Source organism: Ambystoma mexicanum, chromosome 9 (assembly GCF_040938575.1).
Source record: "Ambystoma mexicanum isolate Mex_15411 chromosome 9, UKY_AmexF1_1, whole genome shotgun sequence".
In the NCBI taxonomy this organism is placed as follows: Eukaryota; Metazoa; Chordata; class Amphibia; order Caudata; family Ambystomatidae; genus Ambystoma; species Ambystoma mexicanum.
Genome location: NC_090931.1, coordinates 307,812,577 through 307,839,005, shown reverse-complemented (window position 1 = coordinate 307,839,005; position 26,429 = coordinate 307,812,577). Strand labels below are relative to the sequence as shown.

At 43.0% G+C, this 26,429-nt stretch overlaps 1 protein-coding gene across 2 annotated transcripts in view; it reads left to right on the top strand.

Moving 5' to 3' along the window:
* The first annotated feature begins 1,839 nt into the window (after nucleotides 1-1,839).
* P2RX1 (purinergic receptor P2X 1) overlaps nucleotides 1,840-26,429 on the top strand; it is a 443,061-nt gene continuing 418,471 nt past the window's right edge. Inside the window, exon 1 of one of the 2 annotated variants that reach the window (XM_069614712.1) lies at nucleotides 1,840-2,206. In XM_069614712.1, the coding sequence (XP_069470813.1) occupies nucleotides 2,070-2,206 (137 nt within the window). In that variant the 5' untranslated portion in view covers nucleotides 1,840-2,069. The remainder of the gene's footprint in view (nucleotides 2,207-26,429) is intronic. The other variant, XM_069614713.1, reaches the window with a different exon arrangement.

Sequence of the window (26,429 nt, the reverse complement as noted above, 5' to 3'; positions counted from 1 at the left end):
CATAATTTCTAATGTGTGTGGACGGACATTGGTGATTTAATATAATTTCATTACCGAAGAGTGCAATGTCATTTCCTGACCACGATGAAGCCTATTAGCTGGACATGCCTGGCTACAAGTGAACTCCTCCAAGGCCCTCTTCCTCGTCTCAATACCAAAGTGGACTTTAGGGGAGTTTGAATGAATGCAATTGTTCATGGCTGACGGTTGTTTATTTCTCCTTTTGGTATTAAGCTGATATTTGTCTGCATTAATAAGAGGAGGTTAATATGTGTAGATCCCGCCCAAATTATGGTATGTCCTCCTAGATGGTTTCTTCCTCGTCCCAGTATAATAATGACATTCCGCAGAGCCATTTGGAAAGGAAGAAAAGGGAAACGGTTGACTCTAACCTATAAAGGCAGTTTGGATAGAAGGTCCATAATGAAAAGGGAATGGGGGGTACCATGTCTCACCCATGGACGTCTTCTCCTCGATCCTCCGGTTCCATCCACCCAGGTGATCCTCCGTCTCATATCCACGCCCAGGGTTGGGATCCAAGAGAGATAGCCTTTCCCTGGCCACCTGAGCAGAGGGTGCAGTGAAAAAAGAAGTGAGGATGCCCTTGGGTTCCTCACACAGCCTTTGCTGGGGAAAGCAAAGCCCTCTCCCTCCTCTTCTCTCCACCACCCACCGTCCCATAATGTCTCCTTCAGGGCTCACCCTGCAGAGCAAAAGGAGAGACAAACATGCACCTACTGTGCACTCAGCACACCAGGCCTGGAACACTGTTTCCCTAAGTGGCCTTCACCTGTTACCATTGGTGGTGTCCTTTGATGGAGCAGGGATTGATTTGGAAAGCCTCAGAAATTACTTTTTTTTTTTTAAAGATGTTATTAGCAGTGCCTCTCCTAATATGTAAATGTTTAAGTAATTGGAGTTGTGATGGAACATCCAGTTACCTACCATATTTCTTATTATGCAATGAAAGTGAGCAATAATACAACTCCCCTTCTAAAGCTTAGTTTACAGCTATGATATCTGCTAGTTTGATGCGCAAAACAGAAAATCTCATACAATATAGATATTCAAACTTTCGTAACCCAAGGCATAACAACAAACAGGAAGTTTGGAGTAAGGCGTTGCTAGGGGGAGCATGGGGGCTATAGCTCCGGGTCTTTTGGTTTTAGCCCCCGATAGAAGCTCAGGGGCTACAACCGAAAGGCTAGCTAACCCCGAGTCCCTACAATGCCGACATTAATGTAGCCCCGGATCTTTTCCAGACCTAGCAACACCCCTGGTGTGCTCATTGGCACATAATTTAATCTCACTCGGCATTACCTGCGAACAACAGGATGTGCCTAAAAGGGACATGTGCCCAAGTGCCGCGCTGCAACGGCTGGTGTCAAAACCAGCTTGGTGAGTACCTGCACTTCCTACTTTCAATTAAAACCACTGGTTATTCCTCTCCTGATTGCCCCCATTGTCTGTGCTGCCTAGGTCTGATGGGAGCTGTAGTCCAAAATATCTGGAAAGTGAAAGACTGCAGACTGGGAGGACCAGAGTGCCCTTTGTGGGCATTTCAGAAGCGGATCTCACAAGTGAAAGCATATGTTGGCTACTGGGACCGCTTGCCAAGAGTAATTAGGAGCTTTAATCATTTCGGGAACAAAATGCAAAGGCTCGCTGTACAGAAATGTAAAAAATGTGTCTTTCTTTCTCACCAGGCTGGCCTAATTTCCTGTAAATTTCGCTCTCTCTGATGTGGACTGAGATCTGGTGCTAGGGGGCCCCGCCCCTCCAGCGCACACCCCGGAGACACCCACCAGGCTATGTAAGGGCAGAAAGCGTGTCCACGGGACAGCACTTGTGCACGTTATCCGCCAGCAGAACGCGCGGCGCTGCTGTGGCTTCTGGCTCAAGCTCTCCAGATGTGCAGCTGAGTCCCGGGGAGCGCTTCTGCAAACAGAGGAATGCAGCACCTTATCTAGGACTCCACCCACTCAGCACCCACCCCCTCCCGGGACAGCCCCGAGATCCCTGCGGGTTCTCTTCAGGGCCACTCTGCAGCCGCCCTGAGCGCTCCCGCCATGAAGCACCGGATCCGGGCAGAGCTCGCGGATTTCTTCTACGAGTATGACACCCCCCGGATGGTGTTGGTCCGGGACAAAAAAGTTGGAATCACTTTCCGACTGATCCAACTTGGAGTGTTGGTGTACATTCTGGGGTAAGGGCGTGATATTTCTGTGTGAATGAAGGCTTGCATGTGTGGGTGTTTATATTGCACATAGCACCAGAGACTTCTTCGGAGCGCTATAGAAAAAGAAGAAGGGGTTGGGAGAACATTAAAAGGTGGCAGCGCCATCTGATATACAGGCTCGGTTGCTTGGAGGGCGCTGTAGAGGAATAGGCTGGAGCAAGGAAAGTTTGTGCAGAAGGAAGTGCAAGAAATAAACACACTATGCAGTTGTTGGGGGCAGATTTTGACAGCGGCCTGAATGATTTCCCTTGCCGTGAACGTGGTGCTTCAGGCCACCATAATACATGCTTGCACGGGTATATACTGTGGTAAGATCCGCTGTGTAGCGTGCACGTGTCAGGTTCATTTTGTGCTTGATTAAGAACAAGTATGCTACAGGGTATGTAGTATAACGTAACGTGTTCAACTATATGGGAGTATGAGCCATGATAGTCTGAAAGGTACCTCAGTGGGTTGATCGCCCATACCAGGGATCTGTGTGTAACCCACAGGCACATATTCGAATCGTGGTGCAACAGACTCAGCATTTCATCCAAGGGTGATAAAAATGGGTCCATTGGAGCTGGGCGGTTGAAGCCGCATTCCATATGTAGAGAGAGCCTATGTGTTTGTGGTTTCCTGGATCATCCCGGTGTGATATGTGTGTGTCTCCTACTATTGGGTCAAATGGCACACTGTCTGAAACCTTACTGTTCGAATGTGGGGCGTGAACCATCCAGCCGTCCAATCCACAGACAATTAGACTGCTTTAGACTATTTAGGTTTTTAACATGTTTACACTTTTACTGCGAAAATTAATGTGAGCTGGATTCAGAAATTGTGAAGTAATTTTTACTGTTTAGGATTGTGAGCTTTGAATGCAAAACAACAATAAACGTTTAAAAAGAATATAACGCTTGTTAAGCGCAACAAAATAGTGAATTTGTGGTGCTGTGCGCTGGATGGATGTTCTGAGTAAGGTGTCTGAAAACACGCAAAAGAGCTCAATTACCCCACTTTTTGTCCACCTTACACTTGGGTCAGGGACAAAAGCAGAGAATATCGTGATAGATTATCTGTTTCATCTATCTAGGAATCACATAGAACAAACATTATTTTCCAAAGAGTAGCCAGAGTAAAAACACATTTTTTAATCAAAGAAATATTGATAACGCAAAGAAATATATGTGATGGGTGCTTTCCGCAAGACACCTCATAAACGTAAAGCAAATTGAAAAACTCAAAAGTTAAAAAGTCCAGCAAAAACACATTTTCTACTAGTGGTGTCTAGAGTTAGTATAGTGACATTTGTAACAGATCACCTTGGCAAACTATTTCAAAAAATGTTGGTTCTTTTACAATTTTTTCGGGGGGAGAATACTCTACGTATACAGCATAAAATTCTAATGCTGCAGAGAAAAGACACATTAGTTGTAGTGTCTGTGGGATGTCTACATATGTTTCGGCACACAGATTACATCAACACCATCCTTGGTGTTCTGCTGTTTTAGTTGTGGCCCTCTTCAGGACGGTATATTGTTTTTCAGTTGACAAAAAGTTCAAAAAACAAATCCCCAGGTGTTTCACACTTTTTTTCGTGCTGTAAAAAATGGAGAAGCGGAATTTGTGTTAATGCTTGGTCTACAACGAAAGAACACGATAAAAACTCTTTTGGTAAAAGTTTGTGTGAGTTGGGCTTTTTTATTTCCCATTTCTCAACTTTTCACTGACCTTTATATGCTCTTGTGGTTGGACTAAAGGTTGGTTTCTATAGCGGGGGAAGTGGAAGATCACTTCTTTTTCATGAATTCCGTTCTGCAGCAAAATTATTTCTGTTCTGCGTTTGCGGTCAATGCGCGGTTTTGTCAGCCAGGAGGCACTTGTGAAAATATTTTCTTTCAAGCCAAGATTTCTTCTCCGGACCTAGTTATGAAAAACAATCATATTTTTGATTTGCTAATTGTTTCTTAATGTGCAGGATAGCACATGTTATCTAGCGTATGTACTAACCTTGTGTTTCTTTGGTGATTTATTGTTAGCATTGACGCTAGGTCCCAGAAGCCTTCAGACTTGATTCGGACACGGTCTTTCAGTTTAATGCCGTTTTATTTCTGTCTCGCCCACCGGCCTGTGAGGACAAAAGGTGGGGAGGATGTTAGGAGGGCTCTTCTTTAGTTACCCATAGGCTTTCCATAATTTAAAAGAAAAGACATCCAGATGTTTCTGTGCCTTAGTTCATCCCGTTTTTCACATCTCGGATGTTGGAAAAAACGGGGATGGTTTACCTTATAAGTGATACCGGTGGGTTCAGAAGTCTCTCGGTTTGCAACAGCTCCTCTTGGTCTGCGCGCGGAAGCCAATTCGTCTTTCGCAGTGCCGTGGGAGGATTGTTGTTCTCTTCCGTGTTTGCGTGTCACGTCACTATACTTGTGCATGTCTGGTCCGCGTTTTTCTTTGGAAAAGACATATACGTCTGGTCCAGACAGCCATCTTGGAAAGGTGTAAATTCATTCGGAGGGCTGGTAACTCCGGCTGAGATTCCTTTTCTTCGAAATATTTGACTGAGTTTTTCCCGAAGTTCATTTATTCTGCATGATTGCACATTTTATTTGAAATTAATTACTTGTTGCAAATGGTGTCATGCTGCCATTGATGTGGTTTGTGATTGTTTCCTATTTTGGAGCACCTTCATGCTCCTGATGGTCTGGAGAAGATTATGGATTATTGGAGTGCTGAGTAAGGGTTTACCACTAGATGTGTTTGTTTCAGGTCTTCTGTGATGTGCCTGGTGGCCTGGACTTGTGCCACTGTTTATCATGTACATTCTGTGATGTGCCTGGTGGCATGGACTTGTGCCACTGTTTCTCTTATAGGTTCTGTGATGTGTCTGGCGGCATGGACTTGTGGCAATGTTTCTCATGTACATTCTGTGATGTGCTCCAAAAAGTGTACAGTCCCAATAGCACCAAACCAATAAGATAGTGAATGAGGGTTAGTGAGAGCCAAAAATAAATGGTCTTAATGCAAGTCTTGTAGTTTACAAGTAGAGAGTAATTTATTTAGGTCCAAGGTGTTTCAGAACTCTCATTTAAATCAAAGGTGTTCAGAACTCTCAACACGTATTTCACCCTTTGGTTAACAAAGGGATCCTCAGGAGAGTATCTAAAATTGAAAATACAGAAACAAATATCACCATATTTTAACTCCAATGCTTTAGGAACATAGTAAGGTAATGATTCAAAATAATAGCAAAAATAAAGAAACATACTTGTTAAGTTTTGGTGACATAACACAAAGTACATCATTGTTAAATCCACAGTGAGGGGCAGGAAATTAACGGGACAAGATCTCACTTTTTGTTTGAGAAACAAAGTAGTCTACTGATTTCTTCCTAGTTATAGGCAAATTGGTTCCACAATTAAAAAATTATCCTGTTGGCTACTCACCAATTTCACCCCACTAATCAATCTTAGTGTGCGTTAATAATTCTTACTTTTTAAAGATTTGTAGAAAATGTTCCATGTTGTGACTAGTTCTGGTAAAGGATTATGTTTTAATTTTTCATAACAGCTTGGGTCATTAAGCTGTTTAAGGGCCTCTTCCACGTAGTCATGAGTAAGAAATGGCTTGACAAAGGATGGGTTTGATTATATGAACAGACAATTTTCAATCATGGCAGCAATATATTTTTTACCAAAAATCCATAAACAATATCATACATGTCCCCCCTGTCGGCTGCATCAGACACTGGACAATTGGATACATCCCTTTTCTGGCTGTTATTCTAAAGCACAAGGTAAGCGCTCTGCGTCCCATTAGTTTGAGAGTTTGAATAGTGGCTCTTTTAGCTCTATCTTCCACCCATACAAGTAACTGAGTGGATGCTATATTATTTTGTCATTTTGTTCAGGCCAGTGACTGACAATATCTGGACCTTGGAACATATTCTGCAAATCTTTAAAAAGTAAGAATTATAAACACACACTAAGATTGATTAGTGTGGTGAAATAGGTGAGTAGCCAACAGGATAATTATTAAAATGTGGCACCAATTTGCCTATAACTAGGAAGAAATCTGTAGACTAATTTTGTTTCTCAAACAAAAAGTGAGATCTTTTCCCATTAATTTCCTGCCCTTTTATTTATTTTTGTTATTTTGAATAATGATCTTACTATGTTCCTAAAGCATTGGAGCTAAAATAGGATGATATTTGTTTCTGTGTTTGAAATTTTAGATACTTTCCTGAGGATCCCTTTAATAACAAAAGGTTGAAACACGTGTTGAGAGTTCTGAAACTCAAATGAGAGTTGTGAAACACCTTGGACCTAAATAATGTACTCTCTACTTGTAAACTACTAGACTTGCATTAAGACCATTTAATTTGGCTCTCACTAACCATCATTCACGATCTTATTGGTTTGGCGTTATTGGGGGTATACACTTTTTGGATCATATGTTGTCTGTCTCCAGCAATCAAGATAAAGTATGAACCCTCAGCAGACAACCAAAAAAACTCCATAAACAACATTAACATTTACTGTTAGGATTCGCCCACAGAAATAAATCCTTATGTGATTGCAATTGGTGTACATTCTGTGATGTGCCTGGTGGCATGGACTTGTGCCACTGTTTCTCCTGTAGCTTCTGTGATGTGTCTAGTGGCATGGACTTATGCCACTGCTTCTCCTGTAGATTCTGTGATGTGCCTAGTGGCATGGACTTATGCCACTGCTTCTCCTGTAGATTCTGTGATGTGCCTGGTGGCATGGACTTGTGCCACTGCTTCTCCTGTAGATTCTGTGATGTACCTGGTGGCATGGACTTGTGGCACTGTTTGTCCTGTAGATTCTGTGATGAGTCTAGTGGCATGAACTTGTTACACTTTTGCTCCTGTAGATTCTGTGATGTACGTAGTGGCATGGACTTGTGGCTCTGATTATCCTGTAGATTCTGTGATGTACGTAGTGGCATGGACTTTTCTCACTGTTTCTCCTGTAGATTTGCATACATCATATTATGCAACTGGTATTCACCTAAGCTAATTGTTGGTCCTTTAATCAAGGTTGTTACATATATCATTGTCTATCCAGATCCAACCGCCAATTGTATCCCTTGTTTGAGTGGGTTACCTCATATAATGGAAAGTGGCCATACACAGCGGCCTATATGTCAACACTAAACCTGCCTCAAGAATCCACTGATAACATGTAGCTAATGCACAGACGAAAAACCACCAGGCCAATAGGAAAACAAAGTGGCCAACAACCCCCAAGAGAGCAACATGTAACTCTATGGCAAATATCAAATTCTATACGTGCAGAGTTGCATTATTTGTAGGTCAAGAGAAAATAACCCTTTGTTCTAAGTGATTGGGTCACTTGTTTAAACACATAGAACTCTTGCTATACATGTTTTAATCAAATGTTTACTAGCACCGGGGCCGGGGTAGACAGCCAATTAGGTTACTCGGACCACAGTCACCGTTGTTCCAGCCTCCTAGGCTGCCATGGACATGAAAAAAGGGCTCTGCTTGGAGCCCTGTATTGCAGCTCCATGGCGGCAATCTTAGTTAAAGTATTTTGTATGTCACTTTCATTCATATAAAATATATTGCTCTCAGTGCCCTGGGTTTGCAGATTGCAAACCCGCGGTGCTAATAGCGATGATACTATCATGGCACCCTGGCCCGTCGTTAAGGCCGTCGCTGCATTTAGGCCTGTAACTTGTGCCCCCAGCAGTTACCATCCGATCCGACCTGCTGGATCCAGGTATCATTGCGCAATCAGTGAACATTTCAATATAATTTATACTTTTATAATGACTCGTGTTCATAGGTTGAGGTTTGCATATGTTCAGCAAATCTACAAATATCCCAAGTTCCCAAGCCTGGTAATTGCGCCTGACTATGTTTAGATGTCAGGTTCATTCGGCCGCGATCCGCAAGGAGAACTTAGCTGCGTTATTGTAGAACAAAAAGGGATTAACCCGGAACTAAAGTCCGTTTTGAGAATCACTTCAAAAAATTGCAAGAAACAAGTTTATAAGCCACTGGGCTCATGCCCGGTTTCCAGAAAGGCCCAGGGCCGAAACACGTGTAAAACGTAGGGCATAATTGTATTAAATACACCTGGCGCAATATGCAAAGTGGAAATTGTCAATGTCACTGGGCCTAGTAAGATCGTTGTTTTGTTCTCCCCTGTTCCCATCCCTTGCCTTGTCGCGCTCTGAAACACTTGTGTACGAGCGCGATACAAATAAAATATCATATCATATCAATTGACTCTCTTTTTCCATTATCAGGAGTACGGGGTTTACTCCTAGGCTTTTTCCAATGCGACAGAGCACATAATCAGACTGGCTCATGCTTTAAATTTATGAATCCAAGTTGCAGAGATTCTCCTTAATAGCCGAAGCCTCGCTTTTCAATATGTTTAGTTGTCGCCCTGGCAGAGTAGAACCTGGTGCTTGTTTACAGTATGAGTGGGAGGAAAAATTTCAATGTGGTGTTTTTGGGATTGACACATTTCTGGATTCACCAGGACAGGCCAGATCAATTTTCGGCAAGTTGGTCCTTTTCACAGGAAGTTCGTGCCTCCCCGTATGCCATGTAGGTTGGGAAACAGATCTATCTGGGTGAGCGGGAACTTGTGGCTCATATGGCTCAGTGCATATGCCATCTAACATAACATAACATGGCATAACATTTAGCCTATGGTGCCCCAGTTGGGAAAACCTCTGTTGGCGTGATCGGGAACTTGTTCCAGATGGAGATATATACGGTGCCCAAGTTTGGAGAAAACTTTGATTTGATTCTGGTTTGATTTGTACATTTATATCGCTCAACCGGGTGGGGAAAACTGCTTTGTTGGGGTGAGGCAGAAACTGTGCTGCCCCATATAGACATATGCATATGCAGGGCCCAGGTTTGGAGAAAGCTTTGTTGGGATGGCTAACAAGAACGGTGCTGCTTCAGTCCTCTGGCACAGAGAGGGAGACATGGCAGGGGACTCAACTGGGAACTTACAAATCAGGGATCTTCCAACTCGAATTCCACTATCACTTTAGGCTTACAAATGCACAATAATCCACCATCATGGGTCTGTGGTCATACAGGGTAGTATTCCGGTTGGCCCAGTCACTCTCCCTCTTTCCCTAACCATGCCCCCCACATTCCACTTGCTTACACAGTCACTATGGGCTTAGAGGCATCGACAGTATGTGCCTTGTCAATCTCAGGATCTATCCCAGGTGGTTGGATTTTCGAAGATCAAACAAATTCAATCCAACTAGGCTCCAAAAGACGATGGCACAACAAAAGAGGTGATGGGTGGAAGGCTTAGAGTAAATCCTAACCTCTGGCATCGTTCTCTGCAACCCTCCAGACCATCGTTCTTCACCTGCCAAGCCCTTATAGAAAAGTGAAAACCATATGCAAATCAGGCTTGGTCCCATCCCAAAAGGGGCCAGCTCTTCTGCACGAGACCACAAGCACCCCCAGACATGTTTAGGACTCATTGAGCATCATGAATGAGGTGTAGCGTGGGTCTCAAGGCTAAAAGAGGTGCATAGAATATTGACAATGGTACTTGACCAAACCATGTATTGGGCAGACAGTATAATTGGTGGTATTTGCCAAGTATTGACTATTTTACCATAATTGCCCAACTCTGAATGGCCCACTAAGTCCTCATATCCCTTTTGAATTGAGGAAGAGCAGGCCAGACTCTCACCAGAAGCAGTCTCTGATTTTCTGCTGGGCGGAGAACACCCCTTGCCATAGGATGCCAGGGAGAGGACTGAATGCATCATCGGGTTGTGCAAACCTAGCCATGTAGTTTTAGCAGTGACCTATGGACCACAGGAATATCTCGCATTCTAGATGCATCAATCTGTAGGAAGTTCAAAAAACAACTTCTCAACTCCTTACTGCGAAATAGCATCTTATGCATGTTTCACTCACTGCCATGTTAATTTGATATAGTGTTGCAGGGCTAAAATATAAAATGTGCATATAAAAGTAGTGTATTTTATGTATATATGTGCACATGAGGATTGATATCATTGAATGCACAATTCTTGACCCTCCCCAGCACACTTTCAGTAATATCAACCTTTACCTTCTAATTCCACAGATTTTTTTGCTACCCTCAATTATTAAGTTGGCCTGAGCTCATCAAATACAACTAATATATTTAAAACAGGTGTGACCGAATGCCATCTGTGATGGTGAGGAACCTGAGAATGTTTGATTTTTAATAATAAAATCCGACAGTTAGTTCTATTTCTGACATTCCCAACAGCTGCCCTGCAGTGGCAACAGGACGGGTTCAAATGTCACATGTGCATTCCTAAACACACCTTCTGGGACCCAAAGTTCCAACAGATAGATGTGGCCTTTTACTGTATTCACCTCTGGTTTAAAACCTTATGATTGTGTACCTCAGAAGTCTGGTAGCAGTTTTAAAAATCTAAACGTAAGCCATGTCGAGTTTTGACACGGTGGCCACTAAGATTACACAATTAGACAGCCACAATCATTTGATGTCATTTATTCTCAGCTTGGTGAACAGTCACTCATTCATGACAGGATCTGTGCTTTAAGCTCTCTGGCCTGGGTGTACCCACAAGAACCATGTAGGGTCCATCCCAGTAAGCGCTCTCTTTGATCCCCCTGAAAAGGGTTGTTACCTTCCTGCAGAGAGCAGGAACACACCCTGCATGGCACATGGAAATTATGCTTCAAAGGACAGTCCTGACACTACAACAGCCACCTCACGCTAGGGCTCTGATTAATGGAGACCGTTTGATGTAGTCAAACAGAGGAATGGGACTGAGTTAGAATTGCCTAGAAGAGAGCTTTAGTCAACAGAGGTGTCTCGCCATCTTCGATTTTGCTAGTGCTCACAAAAGTCCTGTTCCACTCCACAAATCACGCAGATTAGGTACTCTGAGTATAAGATCAGCAGGCACCGGATACTTGATAGAGAAGCCAGGATTGGAACATTATCAACAGGCTTGCTATGGACCAATCCACTGTTGCGTTTGTTCTATAAAAGGGAGGGAGGATCCTCACCCGTGTTGAGTCATCATTGGACAATGCTTGAAGAAGGATTCACTGGAACTTGATTGGGAGTCAGCCTACTCCAAAATCCTCTACCAGATAGGTGAAGGCCAGGAGCTCCAAGGAAAAGTGGAGAAAACACCTCCAACCACGTCCTGGTAGTATTTTCTCTACCTCCAAACTCAAGTATGTTAGCGCAGGGAAAGTGACAGTAACTCTGTCACTGCCTCTTGTTTCCTACATCCCTCTATTCAGTATGACATCCAATATCTCCCCAATAGCGCATGATCTGGGAGCCAGAGGGTCACAGAAATACGAGGACAATCGTAGACTTTGGCATCTGGTTAACTCTAAGGAGGATGGAACCGAGCAGCACCCAGTGGTCGGAGTGAGCGGGAGCGGTCGGGAGCGGTGCTCCTGTAATTTTTTAAATTACGTTTTACAGCTCCTGTACTTTTATTTTAAAAAGAAACCGTTCCGGAATGGTTTCGTTTTAAAATGAAAGTGAGGGAGGAAGTTCAAACGTGCACTTTCAGTGCAATCAACTGGACGTGCCCTTAAACAGCAAGTGCAAGTGTTTGTGGCTTTGTATTGTGTGTGGGAGGGGGCGTGGCGATGGGGTTTGTGGGGAGTGGGGGCAGGCCAGCAGGGAACATAGTTCCACTACTTCTTTTCGTACACCTCGACCACTGGCAGCAACATACTGACATCACCAAGCGGGCCACTAGAAGGTTCTTGAAAAAGGAAGGGGGTGATGTGCAGATGCCCAATTTTCATCTGCAATGGAACAACGGTAGAGGCAACCTCTGATGGTCAGCGAACTGCTGCGCCATGGCAATACTAGAACACTGTTAGAATGATCACAGGAGCACCACTGCGAATGAAGCAAAGCGCTGAATATTTCTTTGGAAATGCATGTCTTGTGACGTGTGTCTCTTCTGTGCAAAAGGGCACGTTTTGCCACCTATCTCTTGGCATAAGCAATCTTTTCACTTGGGATGGTCAGATTAATGGCATGCACATTGTTTTTCTTATGTAGATGAGGCCCCATGGGGTAGCTGCAGCACATCAAAGGAAATTAACAAGGGGGGTCCTGGGAGTCCCTCGGCCAGACTTTAGTCCTTGTTAATTTGCACATCAAAGGAAGCCACTGATTCACAAGTGGGTGCACTTTAATATTTCCCATGTGCCTGCTCTCCAGGGTGAAGCACACTCCTAGCAGGAGTCTACGCAGGCCCTTTGCTGCATGCTTGGCCTGAGCTTTTCTATTATGTATCAGATATCCACCTTGATACAGTCCATTCTTCTGCCTGCAAATCCTCCATGTCAGTCAGGGATTTGGATTCTGGGGGATGCGACAGCTGAACGGGTGGGGGAGAACGTGGCGCCTTTGCATTCAGCCCTCTTACCTTGCAGGGAATGGGGCAATTTGTTTTCAGTGTACTTCAGAAACCTAGCATGTTGTTACGATGTGAATGGAAAGTGTGGGCCAGATGTTTGGGGAAAGACCAGGGGCTGAGCGGCCACCTATGTTCATAATGGCAGTCAGCGATGCTCTGCGCAAGAGATTGCAACAGAAAAAAGAGCCATTCTCTTATATTTCTGTGGATGAAACAGCGACTCCCAAGGGTCTCTTTACTGGCCCTTCAGAAGCAGCCTGGAATGGTACCTGTGCATTGCACCCACACACTCTTCTGATGCAATAGAAATGCCTTTTGTAGCATCAGTCCTAAAGCTAGTGTTTAACAACGGTATCAGTCGCTCCCATCTCTCTTTCAAATTATTTGAGTTTGTTCCCTACCCCCAGCATCTCCCAATCCTTGCACTGTTTTGCGCCCAGCCCCTTGGCCCCTTTCTAAATGCCAGACACTCTTTGGTGTCCCTGGGCTGCATTTCCCAGCTTCCTTGTGTGTAAGAAGGTAATATTTCAATGCATTTCTCTGGACTTTGTTATGTGATTTTGAGTTGGGTGTGGAGGAATGAATAGACTGTGGTGATAGGCATACCTCTACATGGTGCCATATAGATGAACATATATATGCTGTATATTACAGCGCCTGTGGTAGCGGCCCTATAGTTATGGTTAGGTTGCTCAACTCATAGGCAGAGCACTTTTTGGCCAGCTTATAACTTTGCTCCCCCTGCACGCATCCTTGCCAAACTTTGCAAAAAAAGCTATATGGCCCCCTCTGAATTCTTTTGACAAGTCTGGTGAGGTTTCATCAAGAAGGGCAAAGTTGTAGGGGGTGTACCCAAGTTTCTTTTTCCATAGATGCAATGGAATACAAATTGTGCTCACGTCTACAGACCAAACCGCTGGATGGATTTTCACCAAATTTGCACAGGAGCGGCGGCTTGGTCCCAAAAGTTTGCTTTTGTAAATTTGGTGCAAATCCGTCCAGTCGCTTATTTAAAATGGTCCAAAAGTAGGTAACAAAAATGAGTGATATCTGGGTTCGGTCCACAGATCACTTCCCTGTTCGGTGTGCGGACGGGCGTCTGAATGGTTCAGAGGGCAATGTGAGGCCCGCAGAAATCAGGAACACCCACTGATTGGATGGTGAAAACCGTGAAATGCGTCACATTTTTGGAAACGACCGCCATGTTGGATTCGCGAACATTGCAGTAAAAACCTATTGGAAAACACAACATTGCACTTGTCAAACAATCTCTGGGAAGGTGGGGGTGATGAGGATGGGTTGGGATATGGCCGTAAGAAGCCACAAAATTGGTGTTTTTCATTCCCGAAGTCCGTGAACAGTCCAGATGTTCGAACACTTCAGATGTTCGGGGACATCTATGCCTATTTCTGCATTACTGGGTTGGCGAAAAGCAGTTTTTTTGGATGACTTATAACTTTGGCACCACTCAATGAAAATGCATAAAATTTGGGAATTTTATTCTAGACCTGATCCTAAATGGTTTTGGAAAGTGTGGAGCTGTTTTGTTAAGAGTTAACAAAATTAGGGATTCTGTCAAGAGGGGGCAAAATTAGACGGGGGTCCCAAAATATTGTAAAGGCTTATAAATGGGGTGCCGTTTGACGAATCAACACAAAAGTTTGCAAAAAGATTTAAGCTCTAGATATACATGTATTTGTAAAGTTTGATGGGATTTTGTCAAAAGGGGGCGAAATTAGAGGAGGAGGGTCTCAACATTTTTAGATGGCTTTAAACTTTGTTGCCGTTTCACAAACGTGGACAAATGTTTTCAGAAATATTATAAACCCAACCTTGAATGTTTGTTTAAAGTCTGAACGGATTTTGTCAAGTGGCGGCTAAGTTATATGACTATTGTATTTACATACATGTTGACACTTTTGAAAATATAAAACATGTGGATTTCCAGAAAACTCGTGTAAGGAGCATTGACAAGGACCTTAAAGCATGGTTTTGCAAATGTGCCTGTGTTTTATTTTTTGACAAGTGTCATAATGTAGGTACAATAAAAAGTGATATACCTTTGGTGACTGAGGTATAGCCTGCGGCCATGGGCAGTGGCCAGATTATCTGGGTCATAGCATAGGGTCATGACCCGGACAATCTGGCTACTGGCAAAGACCACGAGGGACGACAAATGGGGTTAAAATGGCCATGTCCACCTGGGACCAGCTATGTCGTAAAGTTATTCGAAAGTGGGATAGGTTTGAAAGGGAAAATAAATGTGCTCATGGTAATATGGTCATAGGGTTCTCTCTTTGCCTTCAGCAGGTGTCACGATCCATGCCCCTGACCCCCCCAGGTATAACAGCCCCCTGGCAGCAGTGGGGCTAAAGCCCTTCACACTGGCCCCAAGGGCCTTAAAACTCCATCAGAAACATACATGGAGTCAGTCCTGGTGCCTTTGGCGCCAGGCTCATTATCAGGAATAAAGCAATACCAGTTTTGGACCTTAATCCAACATGGAGGCCTATTACACAGCTCAGTTCTTTAGAACCAAGTGAGGCGGTCTAGTGTTTTGGGTGTGGCTGGGCCTGGAACTACTTGGCCTGAAACTACTTTACCTAGACTATTTAAACCACATCCAAACAGCATAACACGCTTCGTGATATTCTGCACTCCTGCAGCGTAACGCTCACCGTGTCCAGCTCCTGCTCATCCTTCTCCGGCGGCCCGATCCTGAAGCCCAAGTTCCGGATTCTATTAATAACCTGGAATAACAAGAACAGCATTAGCAAGCAAGAACACTTACCTGTGAAGTAACCAGTCTTGAATCCATCCTGCGCTTCACTTACCTTGCCCATCTCCGGATTTCGCCGCCACCTGCAAAGGTAAAGAAACAAGGACAGCATTAATAACAATTCTTACCTGGGCAAGCAGCGAGTCCTGGCAGCGCCCTGCGCTTCTCTTACCTCGCCCAACTCCGGGTTTCACACCAACCTGCAAGGGAGAAGGAACAAGGTCAGCATTAACAAAGCATTTACCTGGGCAAGCAGCGATTCGATCGCTCATCACTCCGGAACATCAACACAACCTGTACATAGAAGAGAAGAGAACACAGGTTAGCAATTAACACAAATAAACAGCGCAGCGCTCCGTGCATCAATAACTCACCGTGGTCTTCGCCATCGGCGCGGCAACTCCGATATTGCAACCACCCCTGTGAAAACAAAAAGAGACGTTGTTAGGGAACAGCGTATTGGAGCAAGATACCAAGAAGACAGAGAAAACAGAGGGAAAGAAAGAGACAGAATGAAGACGGAAAAGACATTATAACTCACCTGGAAGACAGTCGGAGTCACAGCCGGTCTGGACCCGACATACGGGCACACGGACCAGTGAAGCAACTAGGTCCACGGAACGCCCGCACCAACCACGCACACCTGCACAGAGACGCAGGACGGAGAGTTCAATGCACAAAAACCTAAGGTGAGCAATAACCTCAAGGGAGGGGATTTGGACCAGAGGGAGGTGGTAGTCCACCCATCACAGAACCAGTATCTTAACCCTCCATTCTCCTGTTATAGGCGCTACCCAACATCTGGCACATAACCAAGCAGAGAGGGGTCCGGGATAGCGCTTAGGCCTCCATCCAGTATCGTGTGGTACCCCTGTGGAAACCAGGTGAGCGTAAAAGCAGGCTGCCATTGAAAGGGAAGAGGGGCTCTGTACGGAGCCCCGCCCTCCCTTTCCATGGTGGCCACCTTGGAAAAGGATTTACCTTCCTATAGAGGGACGCCAGAGGCATCCCGGTGTAGGAGGAAAAATCCTTTCTTTTTTTAGCACCCTGGGTTCCAGCCTTGGGAACCCGGGGTGCTAATGGCTTTAATACCCCATTGCAGGGGCGGGAATGGCTGATAATGGTCCGGTGCCCTTGTTATCCGTCCTAACTTCTCTTGGGCCGATAACTTGGGCTGCCGGGCCGTTATCCCCCGTTCCAGTCTCTGGAATGGGAGGCGAACGCCGCATTATTCCCATTAGCATAACACAAAATGAGTCTATGTACTTTACGTTAAAAAAATATAAAGTGGATGGAGTCTATAAGATTTGTTTTTTAGTTCTATTTTATAACTGTGAAAGTTCATTCCTAAAGGAACCTTTCTTTTTATGTTTTTTAATGTATTTCTTTGTTGCAGGAGACGTTAGAATGTAAGGTGGGGAGGGAAATGAGGGAAGAGGCACCAAGCACTAATATGGAGGGGCAGGTGGACAGGGGAAGATGTTGCGCGTGTTTTACTTCTAAGGTAGGTGGCAGTGTTTCTCATGCTCCTTGATTACAGCTTCAAAAGCACTTCGAAATTGCTTCCCACTGCAGAGTGGTGTGTTCGAAAGATATGGATCAACAGCCTCTTTTATTTCTTGCAAGGTAGCTGGTGGGATTTTGTGTCTCACAGAAGTAGGCTGTTTGCTTATAGTATTGGTTGAGGAAGATGAGATGAAGGAAGACAGCCTACTACTTGCTAAGAAAGGAACAACCTTTCTGAGAGCATTGCGGTGGTTGGATTTGGTGTGGCGGCACATGGAGGTGGTCCCTTAGGAGTACTGTCCAGGTAGTCTGCGATTGATTACAAAGTTGCACTCAGTGCATTTCACTTTGGTAGCTTTAGCCTTTGGTACATTCCCAACAGTGGTAAAGGACTGCCCCACCCATGATTCTCTCCGGGTGCTAGAGGTAGGCCCTTCCTCTACCTCATCTTTTTGGTCCTCTTCAATGGGCCTCATTACAACCCAGGCGGTAAGTTCCCTACTTTACCACCATGGTGTAAACTCTGTTTACACCATGGTGGATGGCGGATTTACCGCCCCATTCCAAGGTGAGTGGGGCGGTAAATCCCCATTCCCCATTTACCCTTCCCCATTCCCATTTTTGCCCCATAGGGCATAATGGGAGTGGGGAAGGCGCTAATTACGGCACCGTAAATTACGGTGCCGTAATTAGCACCAAGGCGGGTTAGTGCCTTGCATTTTAACGCCTGCTAAAAGCAGGCGTTAAAATGGTAATGAGGCGTTAAGGGTTTAACGGCGCCGATGGCGCCGTTAAACCCTTAACGCCTGGGTTGTAATGAGGCCCATTGTCTTTTGAAGTACTGTGCTTTTTTTGTTGTGTAGGTCCTCCAGCTGGTGGTGCTGGTGGCTCTTGGGGTGGAGGGATGGCAATAGCTGATGCCATTTTTAAGATAAATAGCAGTTTTGCTAATATTCTTCCAAGTATGTGCTTTGTACTAGATTGTTAATGGATAATGAGTAAGAATAGGTGTAGGAGCTGTGCAAGGGTACATTTTCAGCTTCAAAGTTCCTAGATCAGTAGAAAATGCAGCTCTGAACTGTCCTCGAAGCACGAACCCGATCGCGAAGTGCAGACGCATTTGCGGACACATCATCATGCTGCGCGTGAGCGCATGGTCACGTGACACTGTCCAGAAGGTTTGCAATGATGTCAGACGTTCGCGGAAGTCGACGGACGCAAAAACAGTGGAAAAGGTTGCAAAAGTTGTACAGAAGTGTTAAAAATTATGGTACATGGTGGGAAATGGCAGCGTTTTAAGGTGAAACTTTTTAAATTGGAAAAAAATGTTGCTATATTGGGGTAAGTATGATATTAGTAAGTTGTAGGAAAATAGCATGCACTGGTAAAAACCCATGAAATTCACTGAAAAAACGTTGTTAAAAAGACACTGTGGTTAAGTTGCACTAATAAAAACCTATGAAATTCAATGAAAAACTTTGTTAAAGGGACGTTATGGTTACAAGTAAAACCAAAAAAACTCAGAAATTCACCAGTTATTGTAAGCTAAGCAACCATAACTCGTGCCCCCACCGTGAACTGCTAAGAATAACACCCAGAACATCAAAGATGACATCACAAATGTCATTGATGACATCACATATGAAATTAATTTTGATGAAAAGTACCTACAACAGGTAACATTTATAATGTTGGTAACAAGATGTCAGGGGTGATCGGGAGACCTATCATGAACTACTTAATCTATTAAAGAATGTACTCATCTTATTGTTGTTAATACAGGAACCTAATCATACATAAACATAGGCAATGGCTGCAGCATGCACCATAGAAGTACAATATTTATAATCATGTCATTTTGGATATTACAATAATGAATCCTACCTTATCAGAGTTTTGAGTAATGTTAAACATGTAATAACTAGCTAACAATTAGTACAAACAATACATATGAAGGCCCACAATGCATACACATCAGAGACACATACAGAGAAACTAAAGTAAGGAAGAAAGAAACAGCATCATCAGAAAATGTCAATATTATTAAAGTTTATCTTCATGTATACAAATGAAGTGTGTGCTTGAGGCCTGCTTATTTTCCCCACGTATGTGCAGCAGGAGCTGAGATCAAACCCTAAGCAAAGTACTTTATGAACATATAACAAGGTTAACATACAGATCTATAGCACCTTTTGAATTTTAATATTCTGACTGTCAGTGAACAAAACCACTGTGTCTACATATGTCAGTGAACAAAAACAAGTGGCCCAGATATGTGATGTCATCAGTGATGATATGATATGGCATTTATAACACGCCTATACACAAGTGTTTCAAGACGCGACGAGGCAAGAGAGGGGGAACAGTGGGAAGACAAAGCTAATGATCCTACTAGGCCAGGTGTCATTCAGATTGCGCAAATTCATGGGAAGGGAGAAGGGGAAAGTGCAGGGGGGAGGGGGGACAGTGCAGTACATGGGATAGTAGATAAATAACAATAGGAAAAGGTACGGCCAGCTGGTGGCAAGTGCAAGGGTAAGTGCAGACATCAGGTGTCAAGTGCTGGAAGTGGGACTGAAGGGATACAGAGACAGTCCCCAAGTGCAGGGGTTGCCCGTAATGCAGTGCAGGAGTGTGACTAGCGGGGGAGGGTGACCTGGGCCCGAAATCAGAGGGTGGCCAGGTAGCCAGTGCAATTTCAGTTTCAGCCAGGAATTCAGCAGGGGAGAGGAGGAGAAAAAGCAGAAACAAAGAGAAAGGATATCAATGGCATTGAAAGGACACCCAGGACATCAATGACATTTGTGATGTCATTTTTGAAGGCATGTGTGTTGGGCTTAGCAGTGCAGGGTGGTGGCGCAAATTATGGTTGCTTAGCTTACCATAGCTGGTGAGTTTCTGAGGTTTTTCGGTTTTACTTGTAACTATAACGTCTCTTTAACAAAGTTTTTTCAATTAATTTCATAGGTTTTTATTAGTGCAATTTAACCATAACATCCCTTAAACAACGTTTTTCAGTGAATTTCCTAGGTGTTTATTAGTGCAACTTAACCATAACGTCCCTTTAACAAAGTTTCTTCAGGTAGCAGCCGTGTAGTTATGGTTAAGTTGCTCAACCCATAGGAAGAGCACTTTTTGACTGTTAAGTTTGCCCCCCCGGGACGAATCTTCCCCAAACGGTGCAACAAAAAGTGTATGGCCCTCTCTGATTGATTCTGCGAGAATCTGTGGTAAGGTTTCGTCCGGTCGTGCAAAGTTATAGCGGAGGTCCCAAAATGTGTGGTTTTCCTCATAGGCACAATGGAAAAATGTTTTGCCCACGCCTACAGCTCAACCGCTGGATGAATTTTCACAAAATATGCAGCAGGAGTGGTGATTTTGACTCAAAAGCGTGCTTTGATAAATTTGGTGTAAATCCGTCCAGTAGTTTTTTAAAAAACAGCCAAAAAGTAGGTATACAAAAATGTGTGATATCTGGGTTCGGTCTGCGGTCTCTCTTCCCTATTCACTCCACAGACAAGCCCCTGGGCCAATCAGGGGGCGATGTGGTGTCTGCAGGTATCAGACGCACCTGATGATTGGATGTGAAAAACGTGAGGTGCGTCAAAACGTTTGAAACGGCTGCCATGTTGTCCGTGGATAGCGTGGTGGGGAAAAAGTCTGGAAAACACATTTTGGGTTATTTGCTGGCCAAAATGGGCCTGGAAAGAAGGGTCGCAGAGTGGAATGAAGATGATATCAGGTTGTTTTTATAAGTGAAAAAGGGGCGTGCAGGTGCTGTGCTGTCCGCGGTCAATTCTGATGTCCGCTGACATAATTTCAATGATGGGGTTAAGGGCGAGTTTTGTCATGTACTTGTTATATGGTTTAATTATATTGTGGAGGTTGTGGCGAGTTGCCACAATCATTACAGTAATATGTGTATAGTAATGGTACTGTATGGGAGTAGAAAGTATGTAGTATTTATAATGTTAGTAGTATTTATAATGTTAGTACTATTGAGGATAGTGCTTATGGAATATGTATTTGTTTATACTTGGTAGCGTTACTTAGTGGTATACAGTAGTGAAGCTTGAATCTCTGGGATTTTTTCTGTAAAAAAAACATATAATTTGTTAAGCAGTATTTACATATACATTTACTTTTTTTGACCATCATAAAAAGTACATTCCATGTACTATGTTTAGTACAACATTAATGTGTGCTACACTGTTGTTGTATTGACTTAAATAATTATTGGGAAAAAAATCATAGAGGATAAATAAAAAACAACTACAATTATTTCAGTGTAAGTGTGATCGTATCTTTGTTCGAACTGTGTTGTTAAGGGGATGTTTAACGTAGTTAGATACCTGTTGGCATATCCTAACTACATTAGACTTTAGAAGAAGTATTGTAGTAATAAGAATTGTGATGGTGTATTTCAATTGTATTGCAATGAAGGCTATGTTTTAAGTACTTATGTACCGGTTGGCGTATTCAAACTATCTTGCATCTGCTTTTTTTTAGTTGCTATAAATGTGCATATATATTTTTTAACTTTCATGAAAGTGCTACTAAAAAGAAATATTTCTAAATTCACAGCATTGTACGTATTTGCTGCTTGATGTGAGGAGGTGCTAAATGCTGCAATGCATGGCAATAGCTAGAGTGGTTAAAAAATAAAATATGCTTATTGAGAAGCTTATTACAGGGTAAGTAAAAGGAACCCTGTATATATATTTTTGTAAAAGAGTTGAAGGAAATATAAGCATACCTCTACTGTGTCTTGTTAAATGAAAATGACGTTGAATCTGCAAATATAACTTTTGGAGAGTTTTACAGTACTTTTTTGATGCAGATGGCTGTGCTTTACAGGAGATATGTACTCTCAGAGTTCAAGTGTACATCTGAAGTGTTGAACTGAGATGACAGGCTTAGATGCAGAGTTTTTGGATGTGATTAGTGGATGGATGTGTGACTGTTTCAAATGAGGCAATGAGGGAGTGTTACAAGCATAAAAGTAAAAAAGGGTAAAAGGGTTGGCCTGTGCTAAATGAATGTCAACCTCCCGTCCCCCTTTCAATTGGATGGTCTGTCCGCGGATGACATGTGCCACATCCAGGTCTTTTAAGGATGCAGGCATGGAAAGGGGACTGCAGAGACTGTAGACAGTTGTGGTGCCCACGGACATCGGGAGATCAGCCAATCAGGTTTCGTGGGTGTGGTGTACAGGAACAGAGGGTGGCAGGAGTTGTGTTTGGTGAGAGCACTGAAGATGGTTATGGCTATGTCTTTGAGGAGGCAGAGTGTATGGATTTTGGGAGATTGTTTGGTCCAGTCATTTAAGGTGTATGCTGAAATCAGGGCATATGTGAAAGTATTGGATTGCAAGAAGTGGAGGTTTTGTGGCATGAAGTTTGACAGAATGACAGCAAGCTTGCCCAGTTCAACCAACAGAGTATGGCACACTTTAAATGTCCAGACATTATAGTTGTGCATTGTGGAGGGAATAGTTTGGGATATGTGAGTGCAATGTATTTGCAGGTTGCCCATAAGGATTTTTTCAAAAGTCTAATCGAACTGTTTCCTGCTGCAAAGATTATTTTTCTCAAATAAATCAGAGGCAAACATGAAGATGTGTAAACATTTTCAGTGCACAAATGGAAGAATCACGGTAGCTTGTCAATAAAGCTTTATCTGCTTTTTGATATGCTGCAGGAATATCATTTTTTGAGAATGACAATATAAGGTCTGATGGTGTGAATCCTTTTCATGAAAATGGAATTCATTTCACAGATGTCAGAAATGCATTTTTTCTTTAAAATGTTAGTAATGCATTGAAACAGTTCCTGTAAGAAAATTGGAAGGGAAGATGTAGAGGGTACAGTACTACATAAAAGCAAGAAAAGGAAAAAACAGGTGTTTGTTAACAAACCTAAAAAAAAGGTTATTTTCAGAGTTAACACTAATGAATAAATAACAAACATTTAGGTAAAATTCCCTCTACCCCCTTCAATTTGATGTTCCGTCCAAAGACACTGCAGTAGTCTGCGGACACCGCACATGCCATCTGGGTCATTTAAGGATGCCTGCCTGTGTGTCCGCAGATATCAGGGGATCAGCTAATCAGGTTTCCTGGGTGTTGTGTACAGGAAGAGAGGGTAGCAGTAGTTTTGTTTGGTGAGAACACTGAATATGGCTATGGCCATGTGTTTGAGGAGGCACAGTATATGGCTTTTGGGGGACTCTTCGATCCATTGGCTGAAGGTCTATTCAGAGCACTATGGATTGGCTGAAAATCTTGGATTCCATGAATTTGAAGTGTCATGGTATGGAGTACGAGCAATGAAGTGGGCTGACCTACTCCCGTTTTGAAACCGAAAACCCACAGAAAAATGTGCCAGTTATTACAACAAACTTGTGTGACGAGTATCAGCAAGAACCTAAAGAAGGTTTTGGAAATCTGTCTCATGTTTTATTTTTCCAAAGTGTCAGAATTTAAGTGGAAAAACTAGTGATATAAATGTTGTGTCTGGATAGTGGGCCTGGCCCTCGGCAAATGCAAATGTGCACTCTGATTTTCTTAATGAGGAATGCGGCATGGCCAAAGCCCATGCCCCATGGATTTGGAGACTGGCCATGGCTGCAAGCCATGAGCACTAGCCATTGGTCACATTATTAGGGTATAGTGGACACTGAGCTAGGATGCAGGGTAGGTGCAGTGAATAATAGGGGTGGTTTGGTGGAGCTGGGATCAAGATTGAGCCCCATGCCATAGGCAACTCAATGATGACTTGAATCTGCAGCATGCACTGCTGATAACGATTGACATAAGTATGAGTTGCAAAAAATAAGTTTGTTAAAGGAGGGTTATAGTTCTTTCATATAAAAGAGGAATTATTAATTTATATACAGTGATGTAACATCATGAACATTTTCACTATAAAAACCTATTAAATTGCCAGAAAAAACTTTGTTAAAGGGATTTACGGTTAAGATGCATCCTACCCTTGGGACTCCTCCGCCCCATCAGTTAGGCAGTGGCCTCCCAACTTCACATCTCTTGGTACTTCCCTCCTGGGCTCCCTTGAGCACTTGCCCATCCATACTGCACCTTCTATTTATGCACTTCTCTCACTGCACAATGCATATGTGCATTTGTTAAGTGGCAGTTTAATATGTTGATAGGGTTATATGTAGAGTTATATGTAGAGTTTCTGAAAGTGAATGATGGTTGGATGCGTGACTGTTCGAAAGTAGTAAATGAGGGAGTGTTACAAATTTAAAAGTAAAAAGGCCAGAAGGGCTGTCCTATGCGATGGTGTGCACATGCCATATGGGTCTTTTAATGATGCATGGCCTGGAAAGGGGGCTGTGGATATCGCAGATAATTATAAAGGTCAATGGATTATGGTCCTTATTGAGATATGGATCAACAGCCTCTTTTATGGCTTGCAAGATAGCTGGTGGGATATTCTGCCCCACAGAAGTGGCCTGTGTGTTGGCAGTATTGGTTGAGGAACATGAGATAATGGAAGAGAGCGTACTACTTCCTGAGAAAGGAACAGCCTTTCTTAGAGCATCCCAGTGGTTGGATTTGGTGTGGCATCACATGGAGGAGATCCTCTAGGAGAACTGCCCAGGTTAACAGTGACTGTGACCTTTGTAGCCTTAGCCTTCGGTATATCCCCAACAGTGATAAAACACTGCCACACCCATGACTTTCTCTAAGTGCTGGAGGTATGCATTTCCTCTATCTCATCTTCCTGGTCCTCGTGATTGTTTTTGTGCATGATTGCACTTTTTGAGTTATGGAGGTTCTCCAGGCAGTGGTGTTGATGGCTCCTGGGGAGGAGGGATGAGCAGGGCTGATACAATTTTTGAAGTTAATTAGCAGTTGTGCTAATATTGTTCCAAGCATGTGCTTCTCCTGGATTGCAGATGGAAAATCAGTAAGAATAGGTATAGGAGCTGTGCAAGGGTACATTTTCAACTTAGAACTTCCTAGATCATCTGAAAATGCAGTTTTGAACTGTTCACGAAGCACGGACCCACTCGCGGAGCGCAGACATATTTGGGAACACGTCATCACACCAAACGAAATTGACAATGTCCGGAAATTCTGTAGTGATGTCAGATGTCCGCAAACTTCGGTGAAAAGGAAACAGTGCTAGAAGGTTGCAGAAAGTTAATAAAAGTGTTAAAAATGTTGCTGGGAGGTGGTGAATGGCACCGTTTTTACATGAAACTTTCTAGATTGGATGAAAATGCTGATATATTGGGGATAAGTATGATATTAGGAAATTGTAGCACATTAGGGTGCACTGGTAAAAACCTATGAAATTCACAGAAAAAGCTTTGTTAAAAGGGACGTTATGGTTAAGTTGCACTAATAAAAACCCATGAAATTAATTTAAAAAATGTTGTTAAAGGAAGAGTATGGTTAAGTTGCACTAATAAAAACCCATGATATCCAGTGAAAAAAACATTGTTAAAGGGATGGGTTGGTTACCAGTGAAACCGAAAACCCCCAGAAATTCACCAGTTATGGTAAGCTAAGCCACGATAACTCGCGTCGCCATCATGCACTGCTTAGACTTACACCAAGGACATCAAAGATGACATCACAAATGTAATTTATGACATCACTGATGACATCACATGTTAAATTAATTTTGATGAAAAGTTCCTACAAGGGTTTGTGTTTATAATGTTGGTACCAAGATGTCAGGAGTGATCGGGAGACCTATCATGAACTAATTAATCTATTAAAGAATGTACTCATCTAAAAAAAAATATTGGAGTGTTGGTGATACAGGAACCTAATCATACATATACATAGACAATGGCTACAGCATGCACCATACAAGTACAATATTTATAATCTTATATTTTTGGATAGTTAAATAATGAATGCTACCTTATCAGAGTTTTGAGTAATGTTAGACATGTAACAACTAGCAAAAAATTCAAGACTTACTACACACCTGTGTTGGTAGAAATAATAAATATGTAGACCCACAATGCATACAAATCAGAAACACAGAGAGGGAAACTAAAGTAAGGAAGACAGAAACAGCATCACCAGAACATTTTAATAACATGGTTCATCTTCATGCATACAAATTAATTGTATGCTTGAGGCCTGCTTATTGCCCAATGTATGTGCACCATGAGCTTAGACCAAACCCTAAGGAAAGTACTTTAAGAACATACGACAAGGTTAACGTCTTGATATATAACACCTTTTGAATTTTAATATTCTGTCAGTGAACAAAAATAAGTGGCACAGATATGTGATGTCATCAGTGATGTCATCAAAGACAACAGTGATGTCATTGTTGATGTCCTGGTTGTTAGTCTTAGCAGTGCACAAGTAATGGTTGATTAGTTTACCATAACTGGCGAATTTCTGAGGTTTTTCAGTTTTACTTGTAGCCATAACGTCCCTTTAACAAAGCCATCCAATAACTGCTTTTCTCC